Raw genomic sequence first — 16541 nt, 5'->3', positions numbered from 1 at the left:
CAATGTTAAATTAATTGTTGATGCGTCAATGGGGACTTTGGTGTGGCGCCGGAGGACAGAGTTAGGGCAGTGCATGCTCCCTGGGCCGCATCCCTTCGCGCCTCTAAATTTAAAGGGGAAGAATGTTTTTTCTGGTGATAAAGGTTCTGTCTGCCGTCCCTTGGAAGGGACGCCCATGCAGTATGGAGGAAAGGGAACTAAGGACTAAGAGTATGTTAGTCACTGTGGTGAGTAATTTATAATTTCTTCATGTGGATTCAAGATTTGATTTTTTACAAAGTGTGTGGCTTACCATTGCTGGGTTGGCATTTTGAGCATCTTGATCAGTTAAAGATACAAATAATTACATTTTGTTTAATCTATCCCTTCAGACACATTACTCTTCGTATTTTAGGATTTTCATCATACCGTGTTTTGCAAGTTCGAACATCCACCTCAGAGGAAGACTTGAGGCCTGCCAGTGCAGTAGCAGGTTTTGTGACGGGTCACCAGAGAGAGTTAGATCTTGGTGCTTGTGGCAGGAAAACCCTCTTTCCTTGACCACCAAACACATTTTATTTTTAGTCAGCAAAGTTGTTGTTGGCCTACACCCACAACCTCTACCAATACATTTGTATTACACCATTGTAAATGATCGACACTTAATGTTATCAGAGTTTCCCACACAATTTGATCACTAAAACAACAAGCCCACTTGCAATATAGTATCATGTTTCTGTTTAGCATTTTTGTATCTTTGTTCTCTTGCGGGTATAATATATTAGCATTACAATTGCATAAACCATCAGTAAGCAATTCTCAATGAAAGCAAACGTGTGCTTGAATGTAATCCTTGCATCCTTCTATTCTGTTCCCGACCATGACTCTAATGCCTACAGCCAATCATCAATGTACATAGCCATCTAAAATAAAACATAGTAAAGCTTTAAATATATACTTGCATTAGCGCTTTGAAGAGAGACGAACCAGTATTTTTGTGATGCCAACTTATTCTAGCCAGAAGTGGTACAAGGAGACACGCAGGTTTTGAAATGCTCTCTGTCCAAACATGTACCACATTTGACTCTGTATGTCCCAAACACTACCAGAGACCGTGTAATAAAGTCCCCATACTGACTGTTAACTTCTAGAAGGGTGACCAAAGGGACCCGGATCCTCCCCAAGTACCTAAATCGACACAATAGAAACCTCTTTGACTGTTAATCGATTACCTTGACAGCCGATGGAAACTTTTACTTATCCAGCACACTGCAGCATGCCGAAGATGAAGACATTTCAAGCACATTACCCCCATCCTCAAGGAGCTGCATTGGCTACCTCTTCTAGCACACATCAAGACAGCCTGTATGTCCTACAAATCAGTCACAACCAAAATGTCCCCTATCCATCCAAACCCCACTGCCACCTTGGCACCATTACTTGTAATACTCTGGTGCGTCTGGTATATACAACGCTCCGTGGCTTTCCAGGTAGGTTTGTGCTTTGTAAATCTGATATGTACTTTGTCATAAAGGATTCAATCCCACTTGCAGTGGTCAACAAACATCATGGTAAACGCAATGAAATCCTCTCCAGATCGTATGCTACTCATTCTACGCTCAAGGAAGTCATCATGGTGAGGGGCTCAATTAAGATTGCACTGGTAGACAAACTCTAGATTAGACCCAATAGAAAACCTCTTGCATGCTTGCGCTGCGAGGTATAACAGCATACAGACTGCGGGAGATACAAAATTGGTTTTCGCTGCCTTACCAGCACACAAGCTTCTACGAAAGCAGCTTTGGGTTCCATGAAGTCAGCAGGCTAGAGGGTAGGGTTGGAGACAAACCCATGTTGGTGCATTCACACTACCAAAGGCCCCATTGATTTACAAAATGGTGGATAAACTCTTTGAACTTTCTGTGCTGCAGCTTGGTAGAAATGCATTTCTCTCGCTCTCTCTCCAAGCTCCGATGGTCTCAAGACTACCACCATGACTAGTGCTATAGCCCCCCTGCTGCAGGCCATTCAAAATACTATTACTTCTCAATTGTTATACCACCCAGAAGGCTCCTTGCGATAATATCATGTTGTCATTCCGCAATACACAAAGTAATGTGCAACATCCACATCCATATGATCATACATGTAAACTATTGAAAAGGGAGAAGAACAGGGCATTGAGACATTTAAAGAGAGGCAACTTGGGCAGCGAAGTTAGTAAGACAAGGAGGAATGGTATACTATTAGCCTACAAACATAAATTGAGATCTGCTCGTATATCAAATTATAACAATGCTAATTGTACATTAATTCGTGCCATTTTAGCTCATGACACACGAGTAATTTGGCGCACACTGAAAGCTGATAATAGACGCGTGGCAACGTTTTCGTTAAATTGTATTCCTGAGCACACTTGGCAAGCCTTCATAAAGGCAAAATACCAACTACCTTGCAAATTTCGCTTTGTCCCTGATGTCTCTCTCGAATATTCTAATATCCCAAGGTTGAACTGGGATTGTAACGATATTATATGGACGATTTCCAGATTGACCTATTCAAAAGCTGCAGGTCCTGATGGCCTTCCCCCCTGTCTTTATAAGGCAGATCCCGTGTTGTGGGCTGACATCATAAAACTTAAGTTTGACTCTATTATTAAATCTGGGGAAGTTCCACCCTCTTGGCTTACTGCCAATATAGTACCAATTTTTAAAAAGGGTGATCCATCTCTCCCAGAAAATTATCGTCCGATATCGTTAATTGATTCTGAGGCTAAGATCTTTTCTATCCTTCTATTAAATGAATTGGAGAAAGTTATCACGGCGAATGATATGTATTCGAAATATCAAACTGGATTCAGGAAGTCTATGAGTACAACCCTAAATGCTTTTATCATGTTGCATGTTATCGCTGGAGTAAAAGAAAGGAACTCTAATCCTGTATATATAGCAATGATTGACATGAGTTCTGCTTTTGACACGGTGGTCCGTAACTTATTGTGGAAGAAAATGTTGAAGTTAGGGATCCCAGCTGTTTTGATGTATTGGACTATTAAGTTGCACACTAACACTTCGTATAGAATAAGAATTTCCCCAGAAGGTGGGACCACAGCCCCGATACGTACAACAATAGGTGTAAAACAGGGCTGTAATCTCGCGGCTACCTTATTTAATTTATACCTATCCGATCTCGGTGAAAATTGGGAAAAGGGAGACTTATTTTCTGTTAAAGTGGGGAGTATTCATTTGAAATGGATTGCATTTGCTGATGATATTATTTTGTTTGACCCTACTCCAGTAGGGCTCCAAACCAAACTCTCATTATTTGAGAATTTTGCAAAAGCACATAATTTGACACCTAACCCTGTAAAAACTGCCATTATGACGTTTGGCGTGAAATCAAAAAACGCGAATTTCAGATGGCAAATATTGAATACACAAATTTGCCAAGTGAACAATGCTATCTATCTAGGGTATTACATATCAGCATTTAACTCGATTAACGCATGGTCAAATATTATTAGGAACAAAACTCGACCACTGTTGTCTCAAATGAAAAGGATTTATAGCCAATACTGCAAATTCTCTTTAATCCCGCTAATAGACTTTATGATATTGAAAGTCGAAAGTGTCATATTGTACACATTAGATATCTGTCTGTGTGACATGACTAGCGTGCTTGACAGTATACAGGGTTCTCTTTTAAAATCTGCAATGTTTCTCCCGATGTCAACTCCTAATGCTATTATTCGACACGAACTGGGTCTGGTTTCATTATCAACTCGCTGGAAATGGAGACAATTGTCCAATTACGTTAAAATTCATTATCCTCCCATTAACTCACTGTATACCGATTTAAATAAAATGTTGGGTATGCAAAATCCAAAATCCCTTTTTAATTATCAATTGAAAATGCAACAAATTTTAGGTAATATAAACACAACCGTGGAGGACATGCAATATCGTCCCGGTTATGTTAAGAAAAAACTTTTTGAAATGGATTGGTGTATTACTATTGATTTAATTAAAAACTATGTGTTATATAAGGAATACAGTATGCATGTAAAACAGCGCATTCCACGTTATGACCATGTTTCGTTATTCCCTTGCGAAAATATCCGAAAAGTATATATTCGCTTTAGATTGAATCTATTCCATACACGGGAACGGACTAAAAACTGGGATATGAATAAATTAAATGATCGCGTGGGATGTCGATTTGTTGAATGTAATGAATCGTACGAAACATTGAAACATCTTATACTGTACTGTCCGCATTTTAAGAATATAAGGACACTCAAATTGAGGAAATTTGCGGAAAATGAATTTGAGGACTGTCTTGAAGTTTTATGGACCAGAATGATGCAGGGATGTCACAAACCCTTAATATACGAATTGGCAAGTTTTTGTAAATACATCGAGAATGAATTAGAGCTATTTTTGTAATTGTAAAACGATCATTTGTAATATTTTTAAATTTTGTAAAGGTTCTGCATGAATTGTTGTGTATTATGAACCAAATGCAAATAAAAAAAAAAAAAAAAAAATATCATGTTGTCTTCTTTTTCTTAGGGACTGTGCTTGCTTTGTTATCCTCCGACAACTGTCTCTGTAAAATCTCAACTCTCTGGAACGTTGTGGTAACTCCCTCAAAGTGTTCCTCTTATTAAAGCGTAATGCTGGATTTAATCGCCACAATAAGCTCTCGGATTGATGCTTTTTTCTCCCATTAGCCTTGTGTTTTGGGATTGGTCTTTTATTTTCCCTGCACTCCATTCCTGGTCTTCTCCACCTTTGGAGTAGATATGATATCATAGATGGCAAATTATTCTCCTGCTCTCCTCCAGGTGTGGCATGCTGACTGTGGATGTACTGTATCTCTTGCAATTCCCTTCTTATAATGAGGTACTATATGTATCTGCTTCCTGGTAGTATTATTTTTTATTATTGGGGACACTTCTCTGCCTGCCATATAACACATCCCCTGGTGGTCTACAACAGGAGGGTTTCCTGAACGGTTAGTTGCTGGGCTCACTGTGAATCAGGATATGGGATGCTGCATGAACTCTGGGGATACGCCATATACCAACTTCAGGGGTTACTTCAAGTAGTGGGTGACTCACATTGGCCCCCAGATACCCTCATTGCCTTTCCATGACCCCTAATAGATGGCTATGTCAAAGAACTAAAGCAAAATAAAAGGAGTGACAGAACTAAGTTGGGATCTAGGCTTACATCACAGAACTAAACCGGTAAGTTGCTCAGTAAGTTGAGTGCTTGGTTAAGATGCCTATGTACATCCTTCTTTCACTGGTTTGAATCCCAACAGAGTTTATAAAAGCAAGTACCAGTAAATTGAGTCATCACATCTTACAGCTCTTGGAAGTTGGAGGATTTGTATACTTGGCACTATATACATTGCAATATTAACATTACTGATAAAAAGATGTTGCAATGTGAACAAATATAAACATCTACTCTTTTTTCATTGCAGGGAAGGCATCTCAGAGGAAGGAATGAGTAATTTGGGATCTCCGAATGACCCAAGCTTATCTCCTGTATGTTGGAGTGTCAGTGGAAAGTATTTGGCCGGAGCTTGTGAGAAGATGGTTAATATCTGGCAAGTCAATGGTATGATTTAATTTTCAACTTCTAAGGTTTTTGTAGCCGCCTTCTAACATTTCTCAAACTATGTAATTTTGTACCCACGATGTGACGAACACTTTACTATTAATTATCTTGTTCTTTGAATCATCTACATGGCTAACAGTTTAATACCTACCCTATTCAGACATAGCTTTTAAGTATCCCCAAACAGCTTGTGTATGTGTGTTGTATCTTGGACCTCCATCGATTTTTAATACATTCCTCCCAAATTAATCCTTCTATAAATGGTTGCTCTGCTACACATTCTCTGAGACCTCAATGGGGACTTGCATGTCTGCTCCCTGGTTCAAACGTCTGTAAATAAACTGTCTGGAGAGGAATACCAGCTTCTGTGCCTTGAAAGCCTTTCTTCTCTCCCAGGATGAGACAAAAGATCTCCATATTTAAAGCCAGTACTTCTTTAATGTTTTATATCCGCAAGGCAGGGAGGCTCAGTTGCAGAATCTATGTAACTTGTAGTAACTGGCAAGTGGATATATGTACCTTTTGATCTTAAACATCATATGGTACTTTAGTTAGCTCATCTGGTGAATGCTGGAAGCTCAAGCAAAATAATCGGAGCAGGTTGAGAGCCAGCAACAAGAAAACAATATATCTGTATATGAGAATGATGCCTTGGCTCTGTCACTGGCTACAGAAGGGAGTGCCCCTGCTGGCGTTGGCTAGGACCATTGTAAACCAATGAACAACATATATATGCCAATAGCAGAGGGCGTAATTTTGTCATTTGTTCTTATTTTCTCAAGACCTCATATAGAGTGCTATAATGGAGATGCTGAGATCCTTGTTGAGTGGTGTACCAGCAGGCACTTTTTCATTGTTTAAATAAACATTTCTTAGTTGCTTGAAACAAAAAAGATAATAACACTAAGAATCAAATCTTATATAAAAAAAAGGCAATTTACTATAAACCTATATATACAGTTTTCTTACCAGTTCCATGTATTTAAACTGAAATTGTGCTCTCAGCCGTAAGTGAGAATACAAGATTGAGGTGTAAAAGAAAAATAGTTAGAATGAGAATAAAGCTACTATTTCCCCATGTGACTTGCAATTCATGCAATTCAATAAAACAAACTACAATGTTCTCCACGGTTTAAATGTGATGTGGTCCATGTGGAATGTAACATTGTCTGCGTCTTCATAGAAATCTTATGTACATAAATCATATATTCAATTAAAAAAGGGACTTGTATGTCCAATGCTATTGCTCATTCACTATTTCCATGAGTCCTGAAGTGCAGTTCTTGATAGAAGACCTGTGTTCATCAGTGCGTTCACTATTTTCTTAATTTTAATACTCAAAAACTGAAGGAATATGTGTAGACAAACCTTCCCCAGTGTTTCGGCAGCCCTGCAATACAGGAACATGCTTCTAGTAGCGACTACTTCCAGATTCAACGGTTATCAATGGCTGCTGGAAATATTCTTAACTGCAGTGGTTAAACAATCATGGTTTCAAACTCATTTTCAATGGTGGCTGGATGAACTAAATCCTTCCCCAATGTTGAACAGGACCTGGAGTGTGTGAAGAAGTGCAATGCTAAAGTTGCATTCAGCAAACGGCAATAAACTGCTTTTCTCTCGACTGGAGGGATATATGTAATAACCTTTCCTCGTGATTGCGGAAGGCGTGGGTTGCTTCTTGGGTACACAGTTCACCAGTGGCAATGGGTAGAATAGATTAATAGTTTTGAAGGCTTGGATCAGTCAACGTGGTCGCACTACTTGAGCAGCCCATGTAGTATTTATGTGGGTTTAAGTGAAAGGTAAATGGTTTTACCTGTTGCCAGCTGCATTTTCTGTGGACTTGCAGCATTTGTTCCGGCAAAACTTTGCTTTCCTGCCTGCAGTTGTATTGTAACCATGGAAACCACTACGTTTGGGTGTGCGTAAAACATCCGGCGTACAACCACTAGACCAACACCATTAGTGTGTGTTGGCCCCTTCCTGCAAAGTGTTCGTCAAGCTCACGATTGGTTGAATCATTCCAAGCTGGTCCACAAGCGCCTCACTGTCAGTGTGAGCACCTCTCAACGCAACCTCCAACCACCCCAGACCACTTCACCAGGCACGGAACGTGTGCATTGCTAAACAATTGAGAACTTGCATGTCTGCTACCTTGTTAACGCATCTGTAAATAAACTATCTGGAGAGGAATGCCAGCTTCTGTGCCTTGAAAGCCTTTCTTCTCTTCTGGAAGAGAAAAATGATCTCCTTATTTAAAGCCATTACTACTTTGTTTTACATTCGCACGTAAGGTAGGCTCACTTGTGGAATCTATGTAACTGGCAACTGGATATATCTTAAACATCATATGGTACTTTAATTAGTCCATCTGGTGAATGCTGCAAGCTCAAGCCAAATAATCGAAGCAGGTTGAGAGCCAGCAACAAGAAAACAATGTATCTGTATATGTGCATGATGCCTTGGTTCTGTCACTGAGCACTTGACTATCTAATCAATGTCTTAACCACTTCTGAGGTAATCGCCATCTACATCCTACATGAGGCTGCTCTTCCAAGGACGTGGATGCCTAAGCTCTCACATCATTCACTTTCGGAATAGCTGCTGCACTTTCAAAAGTAATAGGTAAATTGCTCCATAGATCCTGCCTTCCCTTAATAAAGCACTCAGTTGGGCTCTAATATCTTTTGTAGTTGCTATGAGCTTATATAATATCGGAGGATGAATGAGTTTCCTTTCAGAACACTTAACAGTAATTTTAATGGGCTCTGGAATATGTTAGCCTCTGTCCACCTCGCTTAAGACTACAAATGGGATTACTTTATTGTTGACTCACAAGCCCATAACTGCCAGTGCCAAACTGGTTTCATGGAAGATTCAATTTTAGCTGCTATTCCCTATGCTGGGGGATTGTGAATTCCAGAGTTTTCCTTTATGATCCATTGTTCTTATTTGGTTTATTTAAAAATGTATAGCAGCGCTCCAAACCCTCAGGCATCTAGGCGCTAGTTACAGTAGGTACAAGGTAACTTTCTACAAATTGCAGGGCCACGCAAAAAGGTTACAACATGCAGGTGGTTCTTGGAAGTAAGATCTGTTAGAGCATGCCACAAGGTACGCCTGTTACCACAGGTGTAAGGAAACGTAAAAAAATGCAGTCAAGGTAGGTCCACAGTCTGGCAGTGCCATGGTACAGGGAATACATCAGGAGTGCATATACACAGAGGACACAATCGGGGTAGGTGCACAGTCTGGCAAAGCCACACCTCATGATAGGGGGGCTACATCAGGAGTGCAGATGCACAAGGGACACAATCGGGGTAGGTGCATAGTCTGGCAAAGTCATGCCTCATGGTATAGGGTGCTACTTCAGAAGTACATGCGAGCATAAGGAATATTACGGCCGGTGCACAATCTGGCAGAGCCACGTCTCGTGGTACGGGGCCCGCGGCCGAAATAGAGATACACATAAGGGGCTATAATGGATATGCAAGTAGGCCATACAATCAATGGCTGCAAGTGTACATGTTGCAGGGTTGTATGCTGTAGAACGGAAATCGTTCCAAGTTATTCAGGAACACAGATCGGTTCATGAGAAAAGTGTCTCTAGGAGAGAGGATCTGTCATACCCTATGTAGTGGGTCCAGCGAGGTGGCGAGACGGAACTCACAGCAGGCTCATATGAGAGTGGTAATATAGGTTGCAGGGCTGGGAAAGCCGACCACAGGGGCTGGGGGCTATGTCGGCACTGCTAGCTGAAGGATCGTAAGTAAAAGGTATTGAGTTGTGGCGCCATGTATTTGCATGACAAACATTTAGAGGGATTATCATGAGGCTACTCACTGTGGTCATAGGAACAAGTTGAATGCTGCTGCAATGAGTATTGATTAATTTCAATACCAATAATTTGTTAATAAATCAGCATTGCAGAGAGAACTGTACATAACTTGAGTGTAGACCTCTTAATTTGTACTTCGATCGCTTGAAAGACATCTGATCTTCAGAAAGGCTTTTTATGTTCTAATATGTGGTCACTCCTCTGGCAATCAAGAATCCATGGTCTTCATTGCTTGTTGAGTGATGCTTCAGCACTGAGACAAAGAAGAGGAGCAAGGAGTCAATATGATACCAAATGTAATGTGCAGTCTAGTTGTCAAGATCCTAGTCAGCTGTGCGGGACATTTAAATCTGAAAATCACCTGCAGCTGACAGAATGGAGAAGGATGAGGAAACCGGCTGCAGAGTGCGAGGTGCAGGAAGTGAGCCCAGAGGCAACCTCAAGGAGAAGTGCCGTGGGGAACTCTGCCAAAAAGAGAAAGCTTGCCCAGTGAAAACGCCTTGCAGCAGCCGCACAATGAACCACCGGTGAGTCAACCTATATACGTAGGGGGCCACTGGATGAGTGAACACGTTAGAGTATTTGGGAAGCATTTTCAAATACATATCAAATAGAACTGAAAAGAGAAGGCAAGTATGGTACAATTCTCCTGATATGAGATGTCAGTTGGGTGAAACCTGGAACAAACATTGCCATGAAATGTTGAAAGAAAGATTGACGGACAGCTTGAAAATAAAACTCATATATGGGGTATTAGTATGGGGGGAAATTGGCACAAATAATAACTGAAGTCAACAAAGTTGCGCTAGTGAAGAAATACAATTGTGTAATGCCTAAAAGGAATGTGAATGTTGCAGAGAGACCTGATAAGAGCATCAGGTAGTGAACCTTTTTGGAAAGAGATACCTGGCAGGAGAGTACACACAGGGATCTGTGTGAGCCAAAAAGGGGATATTGCTGGCTAGAGAGTAAACCAGGTTATCAAGAGTTTTCAGTTGAAAAGTTTCCTGGTAAAAGAGTATACCAGGAAACTCACTTTGAACTGGTGTGTTGAAGAGAAATGTTGTCATATTTTCAATTGGTATCCAGACATTGCATCGAATACATGGTATCGAATGCAAAAGCATTGAAAAAAATGCATTGAAAAAAATGCATTCTTTTTGTAGGTAAAGTTTTTTTTTTTTACTATAATGGGTATTCAACGTGTCGTACTACATGACTCACCAGTGGGGTTGGGGGAGCCGTGCCCCGTTCCGGGGGCGGAGGGTGTTCTCCGTGTGTTAGGTCGGTCGGAGCCTGCAGCGGCCCCGGCCAGTGCTGGAACTGAGGCGGAGCAGTGGGAGGCAAGGCCGCTGCCGGCAGACTCGGCAGCTCCCGTCGTTGACGGTGGGCGGAGCCTGTCAAAGGAAGCAGAAGCGATGGGAGGATGCGCCGCGATTGTTGGAGACGCGGAGGCAGAGCAACGCCTGTTGGCAGAGGCTCGCCTTGCCAGCTGCGTTGCTGCGGCAGCCTCAGAGAGTCAGAATGTAGAACTCGTTGCTAGCAGCACTGCCGGCTCTGATGTCGTGCTTGAGGCATGTGCTTCTCAGGATACAAGTGATATTGTAAACCTGTCCCTAACCACAAGGGCAATCGTCTATGAGATTACGCCCCCTGCTTTACCATCAATACTAACCCCTCAGGTCTTGCTACCAGCAGCTCGTACTTGTGCTGCAATGTGTGTTTCACAATTAGGCTGTGCCCCAAGGGGCAGTGATGTGGGCCCCCCCACCGCTGACCAGAGAAACCCTTCAGAGGTGGTCTCCACGGAGTTACAAAACCTGAGTAATTTAAATAAATCCTACTCAATTAAACAGTCTGTGACATCCACCCCAGTGCAGGACACGATGACTAAAGTTCTTCAGAAAAGGAATTGCGCCAATATCACAAATGTAAACCGTGATATATGGGGATTCGGCAACTACAAAAGACCCAAACCGGTGGTTGCTGGATCCTTGGACGAGTCATCATCGTCACACCAGAGCAACATAGTAAACTCTCAGAAAAGACTGCCCTTACACAGTATTGCAGCGTTTACACCCAGGCTGTGCCCTCAAACTCAAGAAATCACTTCTACAATTAGTGAAGACTCGGAAAATGACTCAACCGCAAGAGATTCGTCATTTATCGAACGCCCTTTTCCTAAAATACGGCGAGAAACAGCGCGGTATAGACGAGTACCGCGTGCCTCTCAGGGGAAAGGAAGAGAGGGACGTGCAGCCCCTTGTGTGCATGTACCAGCAAATGAACTCTTAATAGCCTTAACATCTGCAATGGCCATTTCCTTAACGCCCTTCACCAAGCTGTATGAATCTCTAAACGAAAATGTGAAAGACATTACAGCTTTACTGGCCATGATGAACTCAAAAGTGTTGCATTTAGAATTATCTCACACTGACCAAAAGGCTAAACAAGAGGAGCTAAATCACAATATAATGGCAGGATTGAATTCTTTAAACGATGTGAAACAGAATGACACGATCGACAATAAACTGTTTGCAGAGGTTGCGAAGGAAGCTTTGTCCCTCTTTCAAAAATCTCGGATCACACAAAGAGGAGAAGATCTGGGTTGTGTCAGCGACATGACTGAGGCATTAAGGCCAGAGTTTCAATGCCCTGGAAAAGCCGTATCTAATGCTGAGAAGCAGACCAGGAATTCGACACGACCGCTCCGGCCATTGCAATCTCAGAACCTAAGTGTCAGACCACTGGAAAGTCTCACAATTGAAGGGAATGTACCGGGGTCCCCTGTGCACAACGTTTTATCACCATTGGATGCATCTGTGGTAGAGATTCCCATAAAAAACGGCGTGCCGGAGAGTGGAAATGTGGGGCTTCCTAATGCTCTAGACATGTCGTTTAACACGGCCTTCCACCAAGCCAAAAACGCTGCAAACCCTGCCTTACTAGACTCTCAAAAGGCATCTGGCTCAATGCCTCTTGCAAACGAAGTAGTACAGGTGATTGAGCTGATTGAACGCCCCGCGGCTATTGAGACCTCCGCCGGGCTTTTCCCCATTTTCGAATATCAAGATTCTGAAACTCAGACCAAAGTCAATACGGTTGCAAAAAAAATTCCACCTTGCACAGAGAAAAAGCTAAAGAATCTACCTGCTCGGAAAAAAAAAATCAACAAAAGGGTGCACGAAAATTTTTACGGAATCTGAACATGTTCCAACTGGTTGACAAAGCAAGTCTTAAACTAGCGGACACTATCAATGATAAGGCAGCAGTCCAACCAAAAACAGTGGAAAATAAAACGTCCGCAGTTGAAATTCTGCCAGGCGAGGAAGACCTGGCAATTCAGAAAGAATTAAAGGACCTATCTGTTTATGAGGAGACAGAACCAGAGTGCGTTGCTACTACGAAAGCACCGCTCGGTGAACAAGGTACACAAAAAAATTCCCAAATGATACTCGCCCCGAAACTCAGCATTGACCCGAATATTCGGGAAAAAGAAATAGTATCTCCCAAAAGAGTCACGACGGAAGTGAGCCAGAGCTCCTGGTCGACATCAATACGAGGTAATGCCCAGAGGCGTTGTGAGCTGGTGTCTCCGGCTAGAGAAGGTGAGGAGAGAGATTTTGAACCTAGGAGCCCGGAGTTCATAACACTTCAAGCGAAATGGGAAAGACACAGACTGCTTAATCAGAAGAAGTTGGATCTCAGTGAAGTCGGCCAACAAGCAGTGAACGGAGTAAAACTCACACAAAAAAACGAAGGGCCGGTGATGTCTGCACCGTTCGCCATACAAGCCTCACCACAGAAAGTCGACCACTATCAAGATGCATCGTCTAAAAGAAGCAATCATAAGACTGAGAACCGACAGGAAAAAAACGGATCGGATGCAACGCCTATCTTGATCAAAATTATGTTGGAGAGGTTGGCAGGTGGCGAGAAATTTATCTTGAACAGATCTAATGTGTTAAGATTACTTCACCATATACCTCGGCTTAGATCACTGGATTCAAAAGATCTGCAAATAGTTGAATTCCCGGACGAGCGGTGTACAGACAAGGTGATCTTGCATATAAACTCCAATATAATCGCGAATGTAATACTAGAGGCCGATGAAGATTTGTTATCGATGGACTTTGACACTTACAAATTAGCGGAGCCAGAAAGATGCAGTAAAAAACCGCTGAAGACTGATAGAATATGCGGCTCACGACACACGCTAAAGGAAACGCCGCGGTTTCGAGAGGCTTCTCATAGCTCTAAAGCTCTTGTTCAGCTTCAACAGACCAAGCAGGGATCAGGAGGGTCACACTTTAACAGGCAACACTCTGCTCCCACTTCCCAAAACACTGTAGCCAGGGAGCAGGCCGAGGCAGACAGATCAAGCCCGATGGCGAAAATCAAAATAACGATAATCAATGGAGAGCCAGCGGGTATCACGGTGGACTCATCACCAATTAACGGAAAAGAAAAAGTTGTAACGCAAGAATGGAACTGGCTAGCTTCAACTCTAAATAATAAAAATCACAGCTAATGTTCAAAGCCTAGTTCGGACCAGGAGTGTTTGCTTGCGTCATGGAACACGTGCGGTTTTCTCCATCTGTTCAATAACGCTTGGTTCCAAGACTTGCACCTGATATGCTTGCAAGAAACCTGGCTTCACGACCTGCCCGTGACATCTGAATTTGAGGGTGCTTTGAATCCAGCAACAAAAGCTGACAAGGGGCGGCCGGTAGCAGGGCTGTTAACATTGATCAAACGGTGTTCAGGTTACCGCTTGATAAACTCTAAAAATTATACGCCCTACATTCAAGTCTGCGAAATAAGAAAGCTTATAGAGAAACCGTTGACTTATGTCATCCACATAATTAATGTGTACTGGAATCATCAATCAACCGGGTCTTATCCCTTCATAGATCAAGTTTCCTCCATAATTGACAATCTGCTCCAATCATCAAGTGGATCTGGCTTGATACTCTGTGGCGACTTAAATATTGATCTCTTTAAACCCCAGAGTGCCGTCAAAGGCCACCTTGCTCAAACTTGGTCAGCAGAAATGAATGCAAGAGGCCTGTCCATGTTAAATGGCTGTACCCTAGGAGACATTCCACCGAAGCCCACGTGGCAGCGTGAAAGCTCCAGTTCGACTGTTGACTACATCTTTATCTCTGACACATTGCATGCGAGAATAAAATCTTTGAATATTCGTGCAATGCCAAATAGTGACCACGAAATGCTGGTAGCACAATTTCACTACACAAAAGGATTCCTAAGCAAAAAATGGGGATCGAAAATTTCAGCAGAATCAAATCGTCTGCGAATAAGATTGGAAGAACACGAAGTGGTCAACATATGCTCCCAATTCAAGTTGATACCGTCAGAGATCGAATATGCACCAATATTGGCGCAATTTAAAAGCAAAAATAACGGAATGAAAAATTGGTCATTCCGGAAAAAACATTGTTTTGATCTAATGGTGATGCAACGCAAAAGATCCATGCGAGCTGAAATCAGGAAAAATAATCAAGGTCCAGAAGACGAAATAACGCAAAGAAACAAAGTAACTAAACAGCGATATAAAAACTGGATCAAAAGCCATCAATTTGTATTACACCAGAATGACGCAGAGGCCATGTTAAAGATCTTATCAGATAAGAACAGCGGAGAGTTCTGGCGAACAATCAATGAGATGGAAACCCCACAAGAGGCCCTGCTTAGATGCCAGGTGACGGAAGCTGAATGGGTCCAGCATTTCACAGAACTATATCACAAAACCCTGGATCCACATATGCACACAATAACTGAATCCGACTGGAATTTACACTTTTCAAGAGCTGAAATTCGAGAGGCAATAATGAGGACGAAGAACTCAAGGGCCCCGGGCCCGGATGGTCTATCAAACTTCATGATCAAACAATTTCCTGACCTGTGGGCTGACTTGTGCTTCGACCTTTTTGCAAGAATAAACTCGCAGAAACAAGTGCCAACCTCATGGAAGTCAGGGATAATAGTGCCAATATTTAAGAAAGGGAACAGAGCGTCACCAAAAAACTATCGACCAGTGGCACTGCTTGACGTTCTAGGTAAGCTCTATGCATCATTGCTGCAAAACAAACTGAATAAGTGGGCCCAATCTGCCAAAAAAGTGGACGAAAGACAAGCAGGCTTTGTGAAAATGGTGGGGTGCTCACTGAACCTGCTAATCTTAAATCTGCTGAAGATGGAAGCCATACGAAAGTCTATGCAGCTTTTGTTGACTTTTCCATGGCATTTGACATGATTGATCGGGAAGTGCTGTGGCATAAACTGGAAATCTGGGGTTGCCCGGAAGACCTACTCGCGGCAATAAAAGAGTTACACACAGACACATCAATCTCAATTCGGCTTGATCATGCGGGCACCCTGTCTGTCAAAATCAGGACTCTCAAAGGAGTGAAGCAAGGTTGCCCGCTGGCAGCTGCAATTTTCAGCCTTTTCATCTTCGATATCGGAGAAGCAATTCAATCCGTGAGGGCTTTCCCTCCGAAGCTCAACACATCGCCGATAAGCTGGTTGATGTATGCCGATGATCTGGTAATTGTAGATCAAACTCCGATCGGCCTCCAACGTAAACTGGACGCGGTCCAAAAATACGTAAACATGAACAGCTTGACGATCAACCCAGCAAAGACCGAAATTTTGGTGTTTGAAAACCTAAGAATGTGTCAAAAACAAATGCGTTCAAAACAAGTGTGGTCACTAAATCATGTTGATCTCCGGAAGTCAAACTCCGTAAAATATCTAGGCATGATTTTGAACTCGAGTATCTGTGATGAGCCGTGGGTGACTGAGTCCAAGAGGAAATGCGGCCAGCTGGCATGTCAGGCCCTTGTAATCCATAAAAAATAGGGGCGCTTTTCAATACGACCACTGAGAAATTTTTATGAGCAAAAAGTGGTCCCGATTCTGAAAATGCCTTTGGATGCCCACCGACACATTGGGCTTCATTGGAGCACATGTTTTGGTCCAAGGCGTTAAGCCTTCCGATAGGAATCTCTTCTGCATGCATATGGAAGGTATGCACTCGCGCTGGTATCGCTGCATGCCAGGATTTG

General features: G+C 42.4%; 1 protein-coding gene across 10 annotated transcripts in view; it reads left to right on the top strand.

The window, feature by feature from the left end:
* HERC1 (HECT and RLD domain containing E3 ubiquitin protein ligase family member 1) overlaps positions 1–16541 on the top strand; it is a 3379312-nt gene that overhangs the window by 2540855 nt on the left and 821916 nt on the right. For all 10 annotated transcript variants that reach the window (XM_069624399.1, XM_069624403.1, XM_069624396.1 and 7 more), the window contains exon 53: positions 5473–5609. In XM_069624399.1, coding sequence (XP_069480500.1) covers positions 5473–5609 — 137 coding nt within the window. The remainder of the gene's footprint in view (positions 1–5472; positions 5610–16541) is intronic.

Source organism: Ambystoma mexicanum, chromosome 11 (genome assembly GCF_040938575.1).
Source record: "Ambystoma mexicanum isolate Mex_15411 chromosome 11, UKY_AmexF1_1, whole genome shotgun sequence".
Taxonomy (NCBI): Eukaryota; Metazoa; Chordata; class Amphibia; order Caudata; family Ambystomatidae; genus Ambystoma; species Ambystoma mexicanum.
Note: the sequence above shows the minus strand (reverse complement) of the source record. Positions and strands in the feature narration are given on the sequence as shown.